General features: G+C 35.0%; 1 protein-coding gene across 1 annotated transcript in view; it reads right to left on the minus strand.

The window, feature by feature from the left end:
* Window positions 1-18920, minus strand: part of COL19A1 (collagen type XIX alpha 1 chain) — a 341781-nt gene that overhangs the window by 313452 nt on the left and 9409 nt on the right. Inside the window, exons 3-4 of the mRNA XM_037844663.1 lie at window positions 1930-2004; window positions 967-1066 (exon numbers count right to left, since the gene is read on the minus strand). Coding sequence (XP_037700591.1) covers window positions 967-1066; window positions 1930-2004 — 175 coding nt within the window. The remainder of the gene's footprint in view (window positions 1-966; window positions 1067-1929; window positions 2005-18920) is intronic.

The following is an 18920-nucleotide window of genomic DNA, read 5'->3' on the forward strand; positions in this document are numbered from 1 at the left end:
GCAATGAGATACTGCTATTTGCCTTTGAGTAATCATAATGTGAGATTCTCAACAATCCTGTATGGTAGCTTAAGAATTAGGCAACCTATCAGGAAATGAAAACATTCATATATGCTTTCGCCCAAAAACATCTGTGTTGCTTATTAAACCAAACAAAATTTTGATGTTCTTTTTTCATTCCAATGTATTCATACACTGTAATGTACATCTTGAACTCAAAGAATAAACATCATGATCATACATGCTACTTGCCTTCCTGATGATGCAAGTTTTCTGTATTATGATCTATTCATCCTCATATTACTGCCAACTATATGGAGATTTATTATTGTCCTGTATAGCTGCTGACTAATAGTCAATATTTAAATAGCAATACATATATATATTTTTTTTAGTCCTAGGTTTATCCGTAGGAAAAGAAAGGTAAGATGACAACTTTGGTAAGTCCATTTTGAAATGAAATGAGTATCAAGACCAAAAATAAAAACTACAAAACAGCTTACATTCTCTATGCACGCTACAGAATATGTAACACACAATCACATAAAGGTTAAGTTCTTTTCTTTTAATTTACCATGAAAAAAAGTAAATGTAGAAATGAAAATGGAGAAATAATAAAATAAATGAATTGTTTCTTATGCTTTAAAGTCCACATTTTAAGATCTAATTTTTTATAGCTACTTTAAACATAAGTGATAATTCTTCAAAAATGGATTTAATTACTATTCTCTAAAGATTATGCCTCTACCTATATGTGTAAATGGTATTTTCACTGTAAAACAAAGATCACATTACAAAGATTATTATAAACAACAAATAACCTAACAGCACATTTACCACAGCATTCAAAGGAATATGACACTCTCAAGAAGATTTTTAAGGTTTTAAGCAAATTCTTTGGCATTTCCCTGGAAATTAGTTCATGTAGTATTAATAAAATGTAAAAAAAAAAATCATTTTACTTACATAGTATCTCTAATAAGAAGTGCATGTCCCAATTTGAAACAGGTTTTATCACCTTCACAAAATGCACGTCTCAGAGAAAAGCTTTCTCCTAGATCAAAACCTGTAAAATGCAACAAATGATTTAGTCCAGAAAGTTTTGTTAAATTTAGTAAACTCACAGAGATATTGATTTTAAAATGGGATTTTTTGTTGTTTTTATCCATCGACTGATTTATTTCAAATAAAATCCTGCTGTTTGGGATCAGCAAAATTTCTGGGTTTCATTTTTCTCCTGGGGTACAGGAGAATGGGATTTACTATGCACACAGAATATGTAGCCCTCTTTCTGGAGGAAAATTTGCAAATATGTTTCAAAGACTCAAATATTAATATTCTTGAGTAGCACATTGTAGCAGCTATGATGTCTAAAATCAGAAAATTAGTTAAGTAAATTATAGTACAACCATTTAATTGAAAACTAAGCAGTCTTTTTTTTTTTAAAAAAAATCATGCTTTAGAAGACTACATAATGACGTGGGGAAATGCTTGGATTTCAAATACAATAAATGTGTTACAGTTACATGTGTATGCGTCTGAGTGTGAGAGAGACAGAAAAGAAAGAGGAAGAAAGGAGGAAGTAAAAGGAAAAAGAAAGGTTGAAATATTATAGCAAATTGTAATCATGACTATATTTGACTGGTGCAATAATCTTTCTCATCAATTTTCTTTTGTTTTCTTAAGTCTCTACAATAGATAAAACTTTTACAATTTTATATAACTTCTTTTCTCCAAGAGGTTGAAATGTTGTTGGTCCTAGATTAAACAATACAGAAGTCTGCTTGTGGCATTTTTTCTACATCATCTTTGATTTTTTTATATGGATGCTATCACCTTAAACTATAATGTCAAGTCACATGCAATGTATTACATACCTAGCAATAATTTTATATAAAATGCTTCTTTGCAAAGAATTATAATGCTTACCGGAAACTTCAAGTTTGTCTCTGCTGCCTTGTGTAAGCTGGTATCTTTCTGTTCTTAGCATAGGACATAGTTTTTCTATCAAAAAAAAAAAATAGTATAGAAAATTTGTACTACATTTTCTCAATTTTTCTCAAATTTTCTCAAATTTTCTCAAATTTTCTCAAATTTTTTCAAATAAATTTGAATAACACAACACAATCAGAAATTTCAGATATAATGAAAATAAATTAAACCATTTAATTAAATTTCTGTAAAATAAGGATAAGAATATTATCTAACTTATAGTGTGCTTATGGTTACATGTTATATGTTACATGTGTAAATGAATGTAAATTGCTTCGTATGTAATTTAATAATATATGTAAGGTGTCTGGCACACAGTGAGTACTTGTAAGTGTTGGCTATTATTATTTCTATTATTCTAACACTATATACACTTGACATTAGGAAATTAGCTAGCTATAATAACATAAAGTCTCATATTCAAAATATAATCTAATATTTTAAAAAGAACTATTACTATATTTTAACACAATAATACATTATATGGAAAGTACACAACATTTCACGTACACTAAGTAAGCTATCATAGTAACTGGCTATTTTTTTCTTTTTTAAAATCCCAAAGAGTATAAGTCTTCTACTTTGATTCAGTTTTTGGCATCAGATGATATTAAACTTTAGAAAAGAAGGGGATTTGGATGGATGTTATTAAATAAAATTAAAAAGCAAAAACCTATGCCATACAAAAGTGGCTGACAATGAATAAAATGAGATAAAAATATTAAGCAAGTATTAATTGAGAATGTACTAAAGCACTTAGTGATATTCAGAAAAAATAAAACATAAAAGTCAGTTTCTGCTCAAAGTGAATTTTTATATTCAATACTATTATAACACATTAATACATGTATTTGTATACACTAATTTTTTTATTTTCTGGGTCATGTTTATATCTAATTCTAGGTTTGGATTCTAGGAATACAACAGCTTGTCAACTCAGACAAAATTGCAGCCAATTTTCAGAATACGTTAAGGTAACCATACAATTGGACAGATCTTCTTAAACCAAATTGATTAAATATTTTGGCATCATGCAGTCAAAATCTCAGTTCTTCTTGTCTAAAACTCATGTGTGGGGTTTAATGACCTAAAAGGTTTTAATATAGAGGGGAGATAAACTGCTTGAAACCAGTCTGATCTCCTTCTCTGTGAAAAGTGAAAATCGCCAATTCTCCACTTCAACCACTGAGCTCATTGAGCTTTTCACTTAAGAAAAATATCGCAAACCTCAACTATGGTGACAGAACATCCTCTTAATATTGTTAATCAGAAGAAAAAAAAAACAGATTCCAAATAGTGCTATATAAACATTTAATCAGATGTAAAAGTAAGAAGCAAATATGTTGCAATACACATTTTGAATATACAGAGTTTGTAAAATAAGTGCAATTACAGCACTGAATAACTTTAGAGGTTGCTTAACTTTTTTGGAAATTGCTGTCTCAGAGATTGTAACATGATTATGGGTCCTAAAAAACAGTAAAATCATTGGATATTTTGCAAACACTACAATCATTGATCTGAATTCAATCATTTTTAATAGAAGAAACCTGAGAACTAAAAACTACAAAACACTGCTGAGAGAAATCAAAGACCCAACTAAATGAAGTTATGGATAAACCAAGTACTTATATTTGGAGACACAATATTATTAAGATGTCAATCCTTCTCAATTTTATCTTTAAATTCAGTACAGTACCATTTAAAATTCCAACAGGTTGTGAGTGTGTGTGTGTGCGTGCATATGCATGTATGTGAAAACCAACAAACTGATTCTCAAATTTATATGAAACTACAAATAAACTAGAATAATATACGCAAAGTTGAAGAACAAGCTGGAAAACTTACATCCTCAGCTATCAGGAATTCTTATAATGTGCTCTTGGTGCGAGCATCAATATAGATTAACAGAACAGTGCAAAGGGTCAAAAACAGAATCATGCACACATGGTCCCATTATTTATCCCAAAAGGGCCACTACATTTCAGTGGAGAAAAGATGGTCTTTTCATATAAATGGTGCTGAGTCAGCTGGATAACCACGGGAAAAACAATGAACCTTGACACTTATCTCACACCATGCACAGAAATTAATTAGATGGATCAAAGACCTAAACGTGAAAACTAAAATAAAAAAGAACTTAGAATAAAATACAGGAAATTGACTTCATGAACTTGGAGTAGGCAAAGATTTTTCAAACAAACTATAAAACAGTAATCATAAAAGAAAAGTTTGATAAATTTGATTTCATAATAATTAAAAACTATTAATCAAAAGACAAAATATAAAAAATGAAAAAGCAAGCCACAGATGAGAAGTTATTTTCAATACAATATCCAACAAAGGATCCTATCCAGACTATACATATTTTCTCACAAATAAATAAAAAAAATACTGAAAACCGTATGTTGAAAATGTGCAAAAGACTTAAGAATTTCACAGAAGAGAGTATCCAGCCGGCCAATAAGCATAGGATAAAGTGCTCACTATTCATTAGTAATCAGGGAAATACAAAGTAAAGCCACAAAAAGACACCACTAAATGTTAAATTAAAGGACTGACAGCACCATGTTGATGAGTATGTGCAGCAATTAGAACTCTCCTACATTGCTGGTGGGAGTGGAAATTAGTACAGCCATTTTAGAAAACTGTTTGGCTATATTTATTTGATCTAAATATATACATACTCTATTACTGGAAGTTCAATGACTCAAGAGTGCAAAAAAAAAATGAGTGCAAATGGCCACCAAAAGAAAAAATATTCATAGTAGCATTACTCATAACAGTACCAAACTGAAAACAATCCAGATACTCAACAGTAGAAGAGATGAAAAAATCGAAGTAAAATCATACAAAGAAAATGCATAGCAATGAAAAAGAATGAATTACTGATAAATGCAACTACCTGAATAAGTTTCACAGATATAATATTAAATGAAGAAAGCCTGTCTCAAAAGAATAATACATATAATTTGAATCATAATTACATACATATAATCTGTATAATATGCATAATTCCATATACATAAAGTTCAAGAAAATGCACAACTAATGTGTGGATCAGAAGTTAGAGTAGTGGTTATCTTGGCATGGTGTCAACTGGGAGGAATACAGGAGAGAGCCTTCTGGGGTTCAGAAGCGTTCTATATTTTTATCTGAATGGTAATTAAATAAATATTTATGTACATATGTAAAAAATCATTGTACTATAATTTAAGATTTGTTCACCTTAGTGTGTATAAGTCATATCTCAATAAAAGGGAGAAAGTAGTATCATTATGAGAAAATATTTTAAGCTAAGATAATGATTCTTGTAAAACTAAAACAAATTCTTAAATTCTGATCTAATTTTTATAATTACTTTGAATGACTACATGTAACTGTAATAAATGAGATCAATTTTAAATTCATCACAAAATATGTAGGGAAGTTCCAATGGATAATTGGCAGAACAAATCTCAAGACAGTAGAAAGGGAATTTCCAGTATGATACTTTAGCAATGAGGGGAAGGTATGCCGGCCTACTGCCAAGATGGAAACAGTATTTATCTTATTTAAATTCTTCCAAGGACTTAATGAATATGTGACGAAGTCAAAGTAATAAAACTGTCATTTTGAAACAAAGGAATTCAAACTTCCAGCATTATTTATGAAACTAATTTCCTACTAAAAATCTTAAATTGTGAAAATCAAATGCATTTCATAACTTTAGAATATGTACTATGTTGTGAACAGCTGTCTTAAAAATAATTAAAACTAAATCTTAATTAGATTCAAAGTACAATAATCTGAATGCATGAATCTTAGGGACGCACTGAATAAAAATGGCAAGGCTGTAGAACTGGGTATCACAAGTCATATATGTTGATTTCTTTAAACATTGACACATACATTTCAATATCATGTAAAGCAAATTTTTTGAGTAACTGTGCAGGAATGTTGAAGACCTACCAGTAGGACACAATATTAAGTCAGGTAGACAGCATCATCACTTCAAAGTCTTTCTGTAAAGACCCAAATCTTCAGAAGGAACTACTAAACATTCTCCACAAAGGATGCATTGCTTGGGATCCTTAATCAACAAGGATTTTTGAAAAGCAAATGCAAATGCCCTTTACTAAATTCTTTCTAAGATGTTGGTAGTGATTGTCAACCTCACTTTCCTTCTCACTTGGCTTAAAAGACCTGGGTAGCTTTAAAGGGCTGGAAAGTTATTGCAAGGAGGCAAAGGAAAGAGAAGGGAAGGCGGCAAGTTCAGAAAGTTATTGCAAGGAGGCAAAGGAAAGAGAAGGGAAGGCAGCAAGTTCAGATTTGGGGTTAACACATTTTTATCTCGATTATCTACAAAAAAAAAACACACTTTTAGATCTTTTTCCTCTCTCTCCTCCAAAAATTAGAATCCAGAGGACCTAAAAACAACTCATCTGAGACAAGTCATGTGACTTCCCACATCACATAGCCATTCAATGACAGAGCTGAAATAAAACGATTTCCTGTAGTCTGATTTTTTTTTTCTGTTGAATGGTCTTTCTCAGAACCATGTTTTAAACAAAATAATAATACCTAAGAAACTTTTTTCATTCATTAGCAGAAATGCATTTTGCTCCCAAACTCAGTTCTAAACATATGTCTTAACATAGAAATCAGCTGTATACACACACACAATAATCACATTTCCCCTTCATCCCAAATCTTTGTATTATGTTTTTACCAACTGCCGTAGCCCCCTTATATTGCTGAGCATTCTAGTCTTGAAATTAAATCACATGTCCTCTGAAACATATTTCTTACCTTTGCTCTGGTCTATAAATACCAGTTTTTATATACTATAAAAGTTTTCAGTTTAATATAGTAGTCACTAAAAGTATGTTGAATTCTCTCTTTTTCACTTTTTTTCCTCACTATTCACTAAAGTTATGTTTAATTCCCTCTTTCTCCTTTCATTTAGCTAAGAAGTCCACACCAGTTAAAGCCTATTCTTTTAATTTTTCACTAGGTAAAGCAACTGATTTAATACCTGGAAGATTTGTGAATGTTGCTAATGCCCATTAAAGTGGCATTTTCTGGCTTAAGAAAAGCCAGGAGGTGAGGTAATTCCTTGTGCACTACACACAAAAAGGGGAAAATCAAAGTTATAGACATCACAAAAAATAAATCTAAATATAATTACTATTACATTCTTTACAGTTTATTGAGGGTTCTTAGCATTACTTAAGCTATCTACACACTACTCATTGCAGGGAAAGAAAACATACTTTTTTGATGAAGAGATAGTTAATATTTTAACTTTGCTAAAGTGAACATAATTCTAAATATTTATACTGAAATAACAATGTATAATGAATAATACAATATTACAATATTTGATTAATTCTGAATTAAGGCTTGCTGAGAGGTCTTTATGGAAGGTATATTATTGAAAGGTATAAATTCAGAATCTTGCCCAGTCACACCGTGTCTGGGAATAGTCCCAGGGTCCCAAGCAATACTGAAATACACTTATACTGAAAAACTATTTATTGTTTGTCTGAACTTCAAATTTAACTGGGAGTTTTGTACTTTATCTGGCAATGCTACTCACATGCCCTCAGTCTGTGAGACTAGTTATGATGGTAGCTTGGACTAAAGAGGTGACAGTGAAGACGGAAAAAGTAGAAGGAATTGATGTACAGAATATGAAAATGACATGATAATAGATCGAGAGTGAGGGGGGCGGGGGAGATGTTGACTCCCAGGTTCCTGGCTTGCTTAACTAAAGATCTAGTTACTGAGATGGATGTTAGTAGAGGAAACAAAGGACATTTGGCAAGGAGTAAATTAATATGTGGTGGGAGAGGGGAAGAGTTAGAAATGCTAAGTTTGAGCTGTCAATGGGAAAATTAAATGGCAATGTTATTAAGTAGGCAGTTAAAACTATGGGTATGGAACTAAAAAAGAGGCTCAGGCTGTGCTGGGGAGGGTTTGATATCTAAATCATATTTAAATACACAAGAATGGATAAGATGATATTGGGAGTGAGAAGAAAAGAGGGGCAAGGATTACCCCTTGGGAAACTGCAACACTTCTCTTGCCTGCTGTTCTTCTTTTTTCTATTTCTTCATATCCTCAGGCCTGCACATAACATATTATGGAATTATTTTTATTACCTGTAAAATTACAATTAGAATCAACATAGTTTTATACAAGTACTATTTATCTATTTATATCGATGTATAAAATGTGTTTATGCTTTTATCTATGTTTAGTTTTATACAAGTTCTTTAAGTAGAACTTGTTTATCTTCTTTTCTAATGTGCATTAAGGACATTATTTTCTTTATCTTATTTAGTTTTCCCTTCTCCCAAGGTCACAATGTGAGACTGCGTTTTGCATTTTTTTTAAAAAGTCATAAACATGATTCCTATAAGAAGAGGGGAAAGGAGGCCTTTTCATCTCAGTTCATAGTTGCCCTTAGGCCCCCCCATATGCTTCATATTTTGACACTATGTATGATAAAGAAACTCAGAGCATCTTAGGTTGGGAGAAAAAAAATGTTAAAAATAATACAGAAGAGTGGCCAAACAGGAAAAAAAAATGGGAACATGGGCATTTTGACAGAGAACACCCAAATGGTCCAGAACTTTCAATGCTTATCTTTGGTCCAAAGCTGTTCCTCTAAAGGTTAAGAGACATACTCTTTAATAGTTATGATGCTCTCATCCACTTGCAAAATTTGGGAGTTACACAGTACATTTGTCAATAGAATTCTTATGTGGTACCATTCTGAACAAGAGGCATTCTTAAAAATGTAAAACAAAATTCTCTAATGACAGCATACTTTATACTCTGAGTTTGAGTGTGGTGTTTGTCAAAGACTATGAGCCAAATTTAAGAATAATAATTTTTTCCTTCTAAATGAATAGGAAATTAGTTTAGAAGGGTTTGTGTGTATACTTTTGGATCCAAGTTTATAATCAATTCAAACTAAACACTTAGCCTGAAATTTTACCATAAGTAGAAGAAAAATTTTTATTTAAATGACATTCCATCATCTCTCTTTATCACCTGTTTTTGTTTGTTTGTTTGTTGCTGCTTATTTCCCTTCCTCTCATTATCTGATTTTTAATACTTTTGATGATAATTTAGTACTTTTGCCTTAGAACAGATTAAGGAAAGGAAATTTTAATTATTTAGCACATAAGTCTTTATAATAGAGGAAACACTTCTAAGCAACTGTTTAAAGTGAGTTTCAAGATTAAATATGTATTATCTATGTGTTGTGTATTTTTAAATACAATTCTCTTCCCCCATTCTCTTTTGACGACTAAAAGCTGAAAGTGTCACATTCAAATTGAAGTTCATCTGCAGTACAAAAATATGAAAATATGCCTTTTCCCATAATAAAATTTGTGAAACTTTATAAAATTACTGAATTCTAATACTTTCAAGATTTTAAAATGCAAGTTGTGAGGCGGGGCAAGATGGCGGACTGGTGAGCTGTATGTTTTAGTTACTCCTCCAGAAAAGTAGGTAGAAAGCCAGGAACTGCGTGGACTGGACACCACAGAGCAATCTGACTTTGGGCATACTTCATACAACACTCATGAAAACGTGGAACTGCTGAGATCAGCGAAATCTGTAAGTTTTTGTGGCCAGGGGACCCGCACCCCTCCCTGCCAGGCTCAGTCCCGTGGGAAGAGGGGCTGTCAGCTCCGGGAAGGAGAAGGGAGAACTGCAGTGGCAGCCCTTATCAGAAACTCATTCTACTGATCCAAACTCCAACCATAGACTGAGACCAGACACCAGAGAATCTGAGAGCAGCCAGCCCAGCAGAGAGACAGGCATAGAAAAAAACAACACGAAAAACTCCAAAATAAAAGCGGAGGATTTTTGGAGTTCTGGTGAACATAGAAAGGGGAAGGGCAGAGCTCAGGCCCTTAGGCTCGTATGCAAATCCCGAAGAAAAGCTGATCTCTGTGCCCTGTGGACCTTTCCTTAATGGCCCTAATTGCTTTGTCTCTTAGCATTTCAATAGCCCATTAGATCTCTGAGGAGGGCCCTTTTTTTTTTTTTTTTTTTTTTAATCCTTTTTTCTTTTTCTAAAACTATTACCCTAAGAAGCCCAATACAGAAAGCTTCAAAGACTTGCAATTTGGGCAGGTCAAGACAAGAGCAGAACTAAGAGAGCTCTGAGACAAAAGGCAATAATCCAGTGGCTGAGAAAATTCACTAAACACCACAACCTCCCAAGAAAAGGGGGGTGTCTGCTCACAGCCATCATCCTGGTGGACAGGAAACACTCCTGCCCATCGCCAGCCCCATAGCCCAGAGCTGCCCCAGACAACCCAGTGTGACGGAAGTGCTTCAAATAACAGGCACACACCACAAAACTGGGCGTGGACATTAGCCTTCCCTGCAACCTCAGCTGATTGTCCCAGAGTTGGGAAGGTGGAGCAGTGTGAATTAACAAAGCCCCATTCACCCATCATTTCAGCAGACTGGGAGCCTCCCTACACAACCCAGCAGCCCAGAACCGCCCTGGGGGGATGGCACTCACCTGTGACATAGCATAGTCATCCCTCAACAGAGGACCAGGGGATGCACAGTCTGGAAGAGGGGCCCACTTTCAAGTCTCAGGAGCCATATGCCAATACCAAGGACTTCTGGGTCAGTGGCAGAGACAAACTGTGGCAGGACTGAACTGAAGGATTAGACTATTGCAGCAGCTTTAAAACTCTAGGATCACCAGGGAGATTTGACTGTTAGAGCCACCCCCCCTCCCTGACTGCCCAGAAACACTCCCCATATACAGGGCAGACAACACCAACTACACACGCAAGCTTGGTACACCAATTGGACCCACAGGACTCACTCCCGCACTCACCAAAAAGGCTAAGCAGGGGAGAACTGGCTTGTGGAGAACAGGTGGCTTGTGGACGCCACCTGCTGGTTAGTTAGAGAAAGTGTACTCCATGAAGCTGTAGATCTGATAAATTAGAGATAAGGACTTCAATTGGTCTACAAATCCTAAAAGAACCCTATCAAGTTCAGCAAATGCCAAGAGGCCAAAAACAACAGAAAATTATAAAGCATATGAAAAAAACAGACGATATGGATAACCCAAGCCCAAGCACCCAAATCAAAATATCAGAAGAGACACAGCACATAGAGCAGCTACTCAAAGAACTAAAGATGAACAATGAGACCATAGTACGGGATACAAAGGATATCAAGAAGACCCTAGAAGAATATAAAGAAGACATTGCAAGACTAAATAAAAAAATGGATGATCTTATGGAAATTAAAGAAACTGTTGACCAAATTAAAAAGATTCTGGACACTCATAGTACAAGACTAGAGAAGTTGAACAACGAATCAGTGACCTCGAAGATGACAGAATGGAAAATGAAAGCATAAAAGAAAGAATGGGGAAAAAAATTGAAAAAATCGAAATGGACCTCAGGGATATGATAGATTATATGAAACGTCCAAATATAAGACTCATTGGTGTCCCAGAAGGGGAAGAAAAGGGTAAAGGTCTAGGAAGAGTATTCAAAGAAATTGTTGGGGAAAACTTCCCAAATCTTCTAAACAACATACATACACAAATCATAAATGCTCAGCAAACTCCAAATAGAATAAATCCAAATAAACCCACTCCAGACATATTCTGATCACACTGTCAAACACAGAAGAGAAGGAGCAAGTTCTGAAAGCAGCAAGAGAAAAGCAATTCACCACATGCAAAGGAAACTGCATAAGACTAAGTAGTGACTACTCAGCAGCCACCATGGAGGCGAGAAGGCAGTGGCACGATATATTTAAAATTCTGAGTGAGAAAAGTTTCCAGCCAAGAATACTTTATCCAGCAAAGCCCTCCTTCAAATTTGAGGGAGAGCTTAAATTTTTCACAGACAAACAAATGCTGAGAGAATTTGCTAACAAGAGACCTGCCCTACTGGAGATACTCAAGGGAGCCCTACAGACAGAGAAACAAAGAAAGGACAGAGAGACTTGGAGAAAGGTTCAGTACTAAAGAGATTCAGTATGGGTACAATAAAGGATATTAATAGAGAGAGGGGAAAAATATGACAAACATAAACCAAAGGATAAGATGGCTGATTCAAGAAATACCTTCACGGTTATAACGTTGAATGTAAATGGATTAAACTCCCCAATTAAAAGATATCGATTCGCAGAATGGATCAAAAAAAATGAACCATCAATATGTTGCATACAAGAGACTCATCTTAGACACGGGGACATAAAGAAACTGAAAGTGAAAGGATGGAAAAAAATATTTCATGCAAGCTACAGCCAAAAGAAAGCAGGTGTAGCAATATTAATCTCAGATAAAATAGACTTCAAATGCAGGGATGTTTTGAGAGACAAAGAAGGCCACTACATACTAATAAAAGGGGCAATTCAACAAGAAGAGATAACAATCGCAAATGTCTATGCACCCAATCAAGGTGCCACAAAATACATGAGAGAAACACTGGCAAAACTAAAGGAAGCAATTGATGTCTCCACAATAATTGTGAGAGACTTCAACACATCACTCTCTCCTATAGATAGATCAACCAGACAGAAGACCAAGAAGGAAACTGAAAACCTAAACAATCTGATAAATGAATTGGATTTAACAGACATATACAGGACATTACATCCCAAATCACCAGGATACACATACTTTTCTAGTGCTCATGGAACTTTCTCCAGAATAGATCATATGCTGGGACATAAAACAAGCCTCAATAAATTTAAAAAGATTGAAATTATTCAAAGCACATTCTCTGACCACAATGGAATACAATTAGAAGTCAATAACCATCAGAGACTTAGAAAATTCACAAATACCTGGAGGTTAAACAACACACTCCTAAACAATCAGTGGGTTAATGAAGAAATAGCAAGAGAAATTGCTAAATATATAGAGACGAATGAAAATGAGAACACAACATACCAAAACCTATGGGATGCAGCAAAAGCAGTGCTAAGGGGGAAATTTATAGCACTAAATACATATATTAAAAAGGAAGAAAGAGCCAAAATCAAAGAACTAATGGATCAACTGAAGAAGCTAGAAAATGAACAGCAAACCAATCCTAAACCAAGTAGAAGAAAAGAAATAACAAGGATTAAAGCAGAAATAAATGACATAGAGAACAAAAAAAACAATAGAGAGGATAAATATCACCAAAAGTTGGTTCTTTGAGAAGATCAACAAGATTGACAAGCCCCTAGCTAGACTGACAAAATCAAAAAGAGAGAAGACCCATATAAACAAAATAATGAATGAAAAAGGTGACATAACTGCAGATCCTGAAGAAATTAAAAAAATTATAAGAGGATATTATGAACAACTGTATGGCAACAAACTGGATAATGTATAGGAAATGGACAATTTCCTGGAAACATATGAATAACCTAGACTGACCAGAGAAGAAATAGAAGACCTCAACCAAACCATCAAAAGCAAAGAGATCCAATCAGTCATCAAAAAGCTTCCCACAAATAAATGCCCAGGGCCAGACGGCTTCACAGGGGAATTCTACCAAACTTTCCAGAAAGAACTGACACCAATCTTACTCAAACTCTTTCAAAACATTGAAGAAAATGGAACACTACCTAACTCATTTTATGAAGCTAACATCAATCTAATACCAAAACCAGGCAAAGATGCTACAAAAAAGGAAAACTACCGGCCAATCTCTCTAATGAATATAGATGCAAAAATCCCCAACAAAATACTTGCAAATCGAATCCAAAGACACATTAAAAAAGTCATACACCATGACCAAGTGGGGTTCATTCCAGGCATGCAAGGATGGTTCAACATAAGAAAATCAATCAATGTATTACAACACATTAAAAATTAGAAAGGGAAAAATCAAATGATCATCTCAATAGATGCTGAAAAAGCATTTGACAAAATCCAACATCCGTTTTTGATAAAAACACTTCAAAAGGTAGGAATTGAAGGAAACTTCCTCAACATGATAAAGAGCATATATGAAAAACCCACAGCCAGCACAGTACTCAATGATGAGAGACTGAAAGCCTTCCCTCTAAGATCAGGAACAAGACAAGGATGCCCGCTGTCACCACTGTTATTCAACATTGTGCTGGAAGTGCTAGCCAGGGCAATCCGGCAAGACAAAGAAATAAAATGCATCCGAATTGGAAAAGAAGAAGTAAAACTGTCATTGTTTGCAGATGATATGATCTTATATCTAGAAAACCCTGAGAAATCGACGATACAGCTACTAGAGCTAATAAACAAATTTAGCAAAGTAGCGGGATACAAGATTAATGCACATAAGTCAGTAATGTTTCTATATGCTAGAAATGAACAAACTGAAGAGACACTCAAGAAAAAGATACCATTTTCAATAGCAACTAAAAAAATCAAGTACCTAGGAATAAACTTAACCAAAGATGTAAAAGACCTATACAAAGAAAACTACATAACTCTACTAAAAGAAATAGAAGGGGACCTTAAAAGATGGAAAAATATTCCATGTTCATGGATAGGAAGACTAAATGTCATTAAGATGTCAATTCTACCCAAACTCATCTACAGATTCAATGCAAACCCAATCAAAATTCCAACAACCTACTTTGCAGACTTGGAAAAGCTAGTTATCAAATTTATTTGGAAAGGGAAGATGCCTCGAATTGCTAACGACACTCTAAAAAAGAAAAATGAAGTGGGAGGACTTACACTCCCTGACTTTGAAGCTTATTATAAAGCCACAGTTGCCAAAACAGCATGGTACTGGCACAAAGATAGACATATAGATCAATGGAATCGAATTGACAATTCAGAGATAGACCCTCAGATCTATGGCCGACTGATCTTTGATAAGGCCCCCAAAGTCACTGAACTGAGTCATAATGGTCTTTTCAACAAATGGGGCTGGGAGAATTGGATATCCATATCCAAAAGAATGAAAGAGGACCCCTACCTCACCCCCTACACAAAAATTAACTCAAAATGGACCAAAGATCTCAATATAAAAGAAAGTACCATAAAACTCCTAGAAGATAATGTAGGAAAACATCTTCAAGACCTTGTATTAGGCGGCCACTTCCTAGACTTTACACCCAAAGCACAAGCAACAAAAGAAAAAATAGATAAATGGGAACTCCTCAAGCTTAGAAGTTTCTGCACCTCAAAGGAATTTCTCAAAAAGGTAAAGAGGCAGCCAACTCAATGGGAAAAAATTTTTGGAAACCATGTATCTGACAAAAGACTGATATCTTGCATATATAAAGAAATCCTACAACTCGATGATAGTACAGACAGCCCAATTATAAAATGGGCAAAAGATATGAAAAGCCAGTTCTCTGAAGAGGAAATACAAATGGCCAAGAAACACATGAAAAAATGTTCAGCTTCACTAGCTATTAGAGAGATGCAAACTAAGACCACAATGAGATACCATCTAACACCGGTTAGAATGGCTGCCATTAAACAAACAGGAAACTACAAATGCTGGAGGGGATGTGGAGAAATTGGAACTCTTATTCATTGTTGGTGGGACTGTATAATGGTTCAGCCACTCTGGAAGTCAGTCTGGCTGTTCCTTAGAAAACTAGATATAGAGCTACCATTCGATCCAGCGATTGCACTTCTCGGTATATACCCGGAAGATCAGAAAGCAGTGACATGAACAGATATCTGCACGCCAATGTTCATAGCAGCATTATTCACAATTGCCAAGAGATGGAAACAACCCAAATGTCCTTCAACAGATGAGTGGATAAATAAAATGTGGTATATACACACGATGGAATACTACGCGGCAGTAAGAAGGAACGATCTGGTGAAACATATGACAACATGGATGAACCTTGAAGACATAATGCTGAGCGAAATAAGCCAGGCACAAAAAGAGAAATATTATATGCTACCACTAATGTGAACTTTGAAAAATGTAAAACAAATGGTTTCTAATGTAGAATGTAGGGGAACTAGCAATAGAGAGCAATTAAGGAAGGGGGAACAATAATCCAAGAAGAACAGATAAGCTATTTAACGTTCTGTGGATGCCCAGGAATGACTATGGTCTGTTAATTTCTGATGGATATAGTAGGAACAAGTTCACAGAAATGTTGCTATATTAGGTAACTTTCTTGGGGTAAAGTAGGAACATGTTGGAAGTTAAGCAGTTATCTTAGGTTAGTTGCCTTTTTCTTACTCCCTTGTTATGGTCTCTTTGAAATGTTCTTTTATTGTATGTTTGTTTTCTTTTTAACTTTTTTTTCATACAGTTGATTTAAAAAAGAAGGGAAAGTTAAAAAAAAAAAAAGAAAAACAAGGAAAAATAGTTGTAGTGCCCCCTTGAGGAGCCTGTGGAGAATGCAGAGGTATTGGCCTACCCCACCTCAATGGTTGCTAACATGACCACAGACATAGGGGACTGGTGGTTTGATGGGTTGAGCCCTCTACCATAGGTTTTACCCTTGGGAAGACGATTGCTGCAAAGGAGAGGCTAGGCCTCCCTATGGTTGTGCCTAAGAGCCTCCTCCCCAATGCCTCTTTGTTGCTCAGATGTGGCCCTCTCTCTCTGGCTAAGCCAACTTGAAAGGTGAAATCACTGCCCTCCCCCCTACGTGGGATCAGACACCCAGGGGAGTGAATCTCCCTGGCAACGTGGAATATGACTCCCGGGGAAGAATGTAGACCCGGCATCGTGGGACGGAGAACATCTTCTTGACCAAAAGGGGGATGTGAAAGGAAATGAAATAAGCTTCAGTGGCAGAGAGATTCCAAAAGGAGCCGAGAGGTCACTCTGGTGGGCACTCTTACGCACACTTTAGACAACCCTTTTTAGGTTCTAAAGAATTGGGGTAGCTGGTGGTGGATACCTGAAACTATCAAACTACAACCCAGAACCCATGAATCTCGAAGACAGTTGTATAAAAATGTAGCTTATGAGGGGTGACAAGGGGATTGGGAAAGCCATAAGGACCACACTCCACTTTGTCTAGTTTATGGATGGATGAGTGGAAAAATAGGGGAAGGAAACAAACAGACAAAGGTACCCAGTGTTCTTTTTTACTTCAATTGCTCTTTTTCACTCTAATTATTATTCTTGTTATTTTTGTGTGTGTGCTAATGAAGGTGTCAGGGATTGATTTAGGTGATGAATGTACAACTATGTAATGGTACTGTGAACAATCGAAAGTACGATTTGTTTTGTATGACTGCGTGGTATGTGAATATATCTCAATAAAATGAAGATAAAAAAAATAAAAAAATAAAATTCAAGTTGTTATTGAATCTCTCCATTTTACACTTGAATTCTGTCCCACCTGGGGGAACCTTCCAAGTAATCATTTAACATATGGAATTAAAGCAAAGCAATTAAGAGTCAATTTATCCTTCATATATTAAGGTTTAACAGTAGACTTGACAACTTCGCAGACTCCAGAGCTGAAACCCTAGCCTCTCCTTCAGGTTTGCTATATTTTATTTTTAGATGTAATCACTTCCCTCCGGTAAATGGCTAGTGACCACACACACAGGTCCACACATGATGAAGCTAAAAAGGGAACCTCGTGCTGTGAATTAGATACCCAACACAGAAGAAGAGACCCCAGCCAGGCTGTATCCAGCATGTCATATTCTTCAGTAAATCCCTGTGACAGTTCTGTGCTGACTTTGGCAATTAATGCAAACGATACTTGACGTTAGCAATTTCCATGGCACGTTCAGTACATGTCCCTTCATGAGCTCCTTCCACCAAATGACATCATGAAAACAACTCTTTTTTTTCTCTATTAAATCCCCCTGGTGCTTCAAGTTATGTAAATTTTGTTAGAATTCAGATCACATTTGAATTTTCTTTCAGAAAGATTAATTAGGTAAAATACATTGGACCAGAATATATGAATTTCAGTAGTCTTACATACAATATAACTTGATTAAAGAACTAAAACATCATAGCCACAAAAGCAAACATTGCAGAGGAATACCAAGAGCTACCAAAAGCAAAAATATAAAATAAAACAAAAAGAGATAAAATAGGATAAAATTACAAAAGATAAAATAAAATGAACTTGGTGACATACGACTCAAGATAACCAACTGAGAAAACAATAAAAAAGAAATGTCAGTTAATTATCCCAAAGGTGAATGTTTCTCAATGTGTTTTCCTCATATCAGAGGATTAGATTCACCTGGGGAATTGCTAAAGCCGTAAATCACTGAATCCCACCCCTGATCCTCATTATGGGGATCTCTGATAGTGGGATCCAGGAATCAAGAAGCTGAGGTGATTCTTGCTCACGCTATAATTAGGGAACCATTTCTGTTGATCTCTCAAATCATTGTTCTCATCAAGAACATTTAATACACACCAGCATGTGCACAAAAACTGTGTCCTACTCAACCAAAGGTTTTCTTTTCTAACCAGAAAAAGTTCTTTTTTCTCTGATTAAATTGCAAAATACTTAACCTACTATATCTCATAAAGAAGAGACAAATTCAGATGAGTAACATTATCAGAATAAACTCCCCCATCATATGTACTCTTTTTGCCATGAATCACTGCTAATTTATTTCTCACTGAGGAAAGAAAGTGTTTTCCCACCAAAAAACTGTGACAGCCACTGGATGTCGTTTATACAGTGAAAGAATATTCAAACTTCCATGTCGATTATTTTAGGAATTGTACCTCCCACCAAATTAGTAAAAAATCATGAAGACATAACATTCTGAGAGACTTAAGATTTGTTATACCTTCATCTGAGATTGTTTTAATTTATGTGTAACTCAAACTCAAAAGTCTCTACTAGAATAAGTTATACCTTTTTAGCTAAAATTATTAAAGAAATATTCTAAAGAACAAGCACAATAAGACTCACAGTCTCAGAATCCAAGTCATAATGTGATCCTTTGCATAAAAGAATCATTAAAGCTTCTCTTGCTTGGCAAA

Source organism: Choloepus didactylus, chromosome 7, assembly GCF_015220235.1.
Source record: "Choloepus didactylus isolate mChoDid1 chromosome 7, mChoDid1.pri, whole genome shotgun sequence".
Classification (NCBI taxonomy): domain Eukaryota; kingdom Metazoa; phylum Chordata; class Mammalia; order Pilosa; family Megalonychidae; genus Choloepus; species Choloepus didactylus.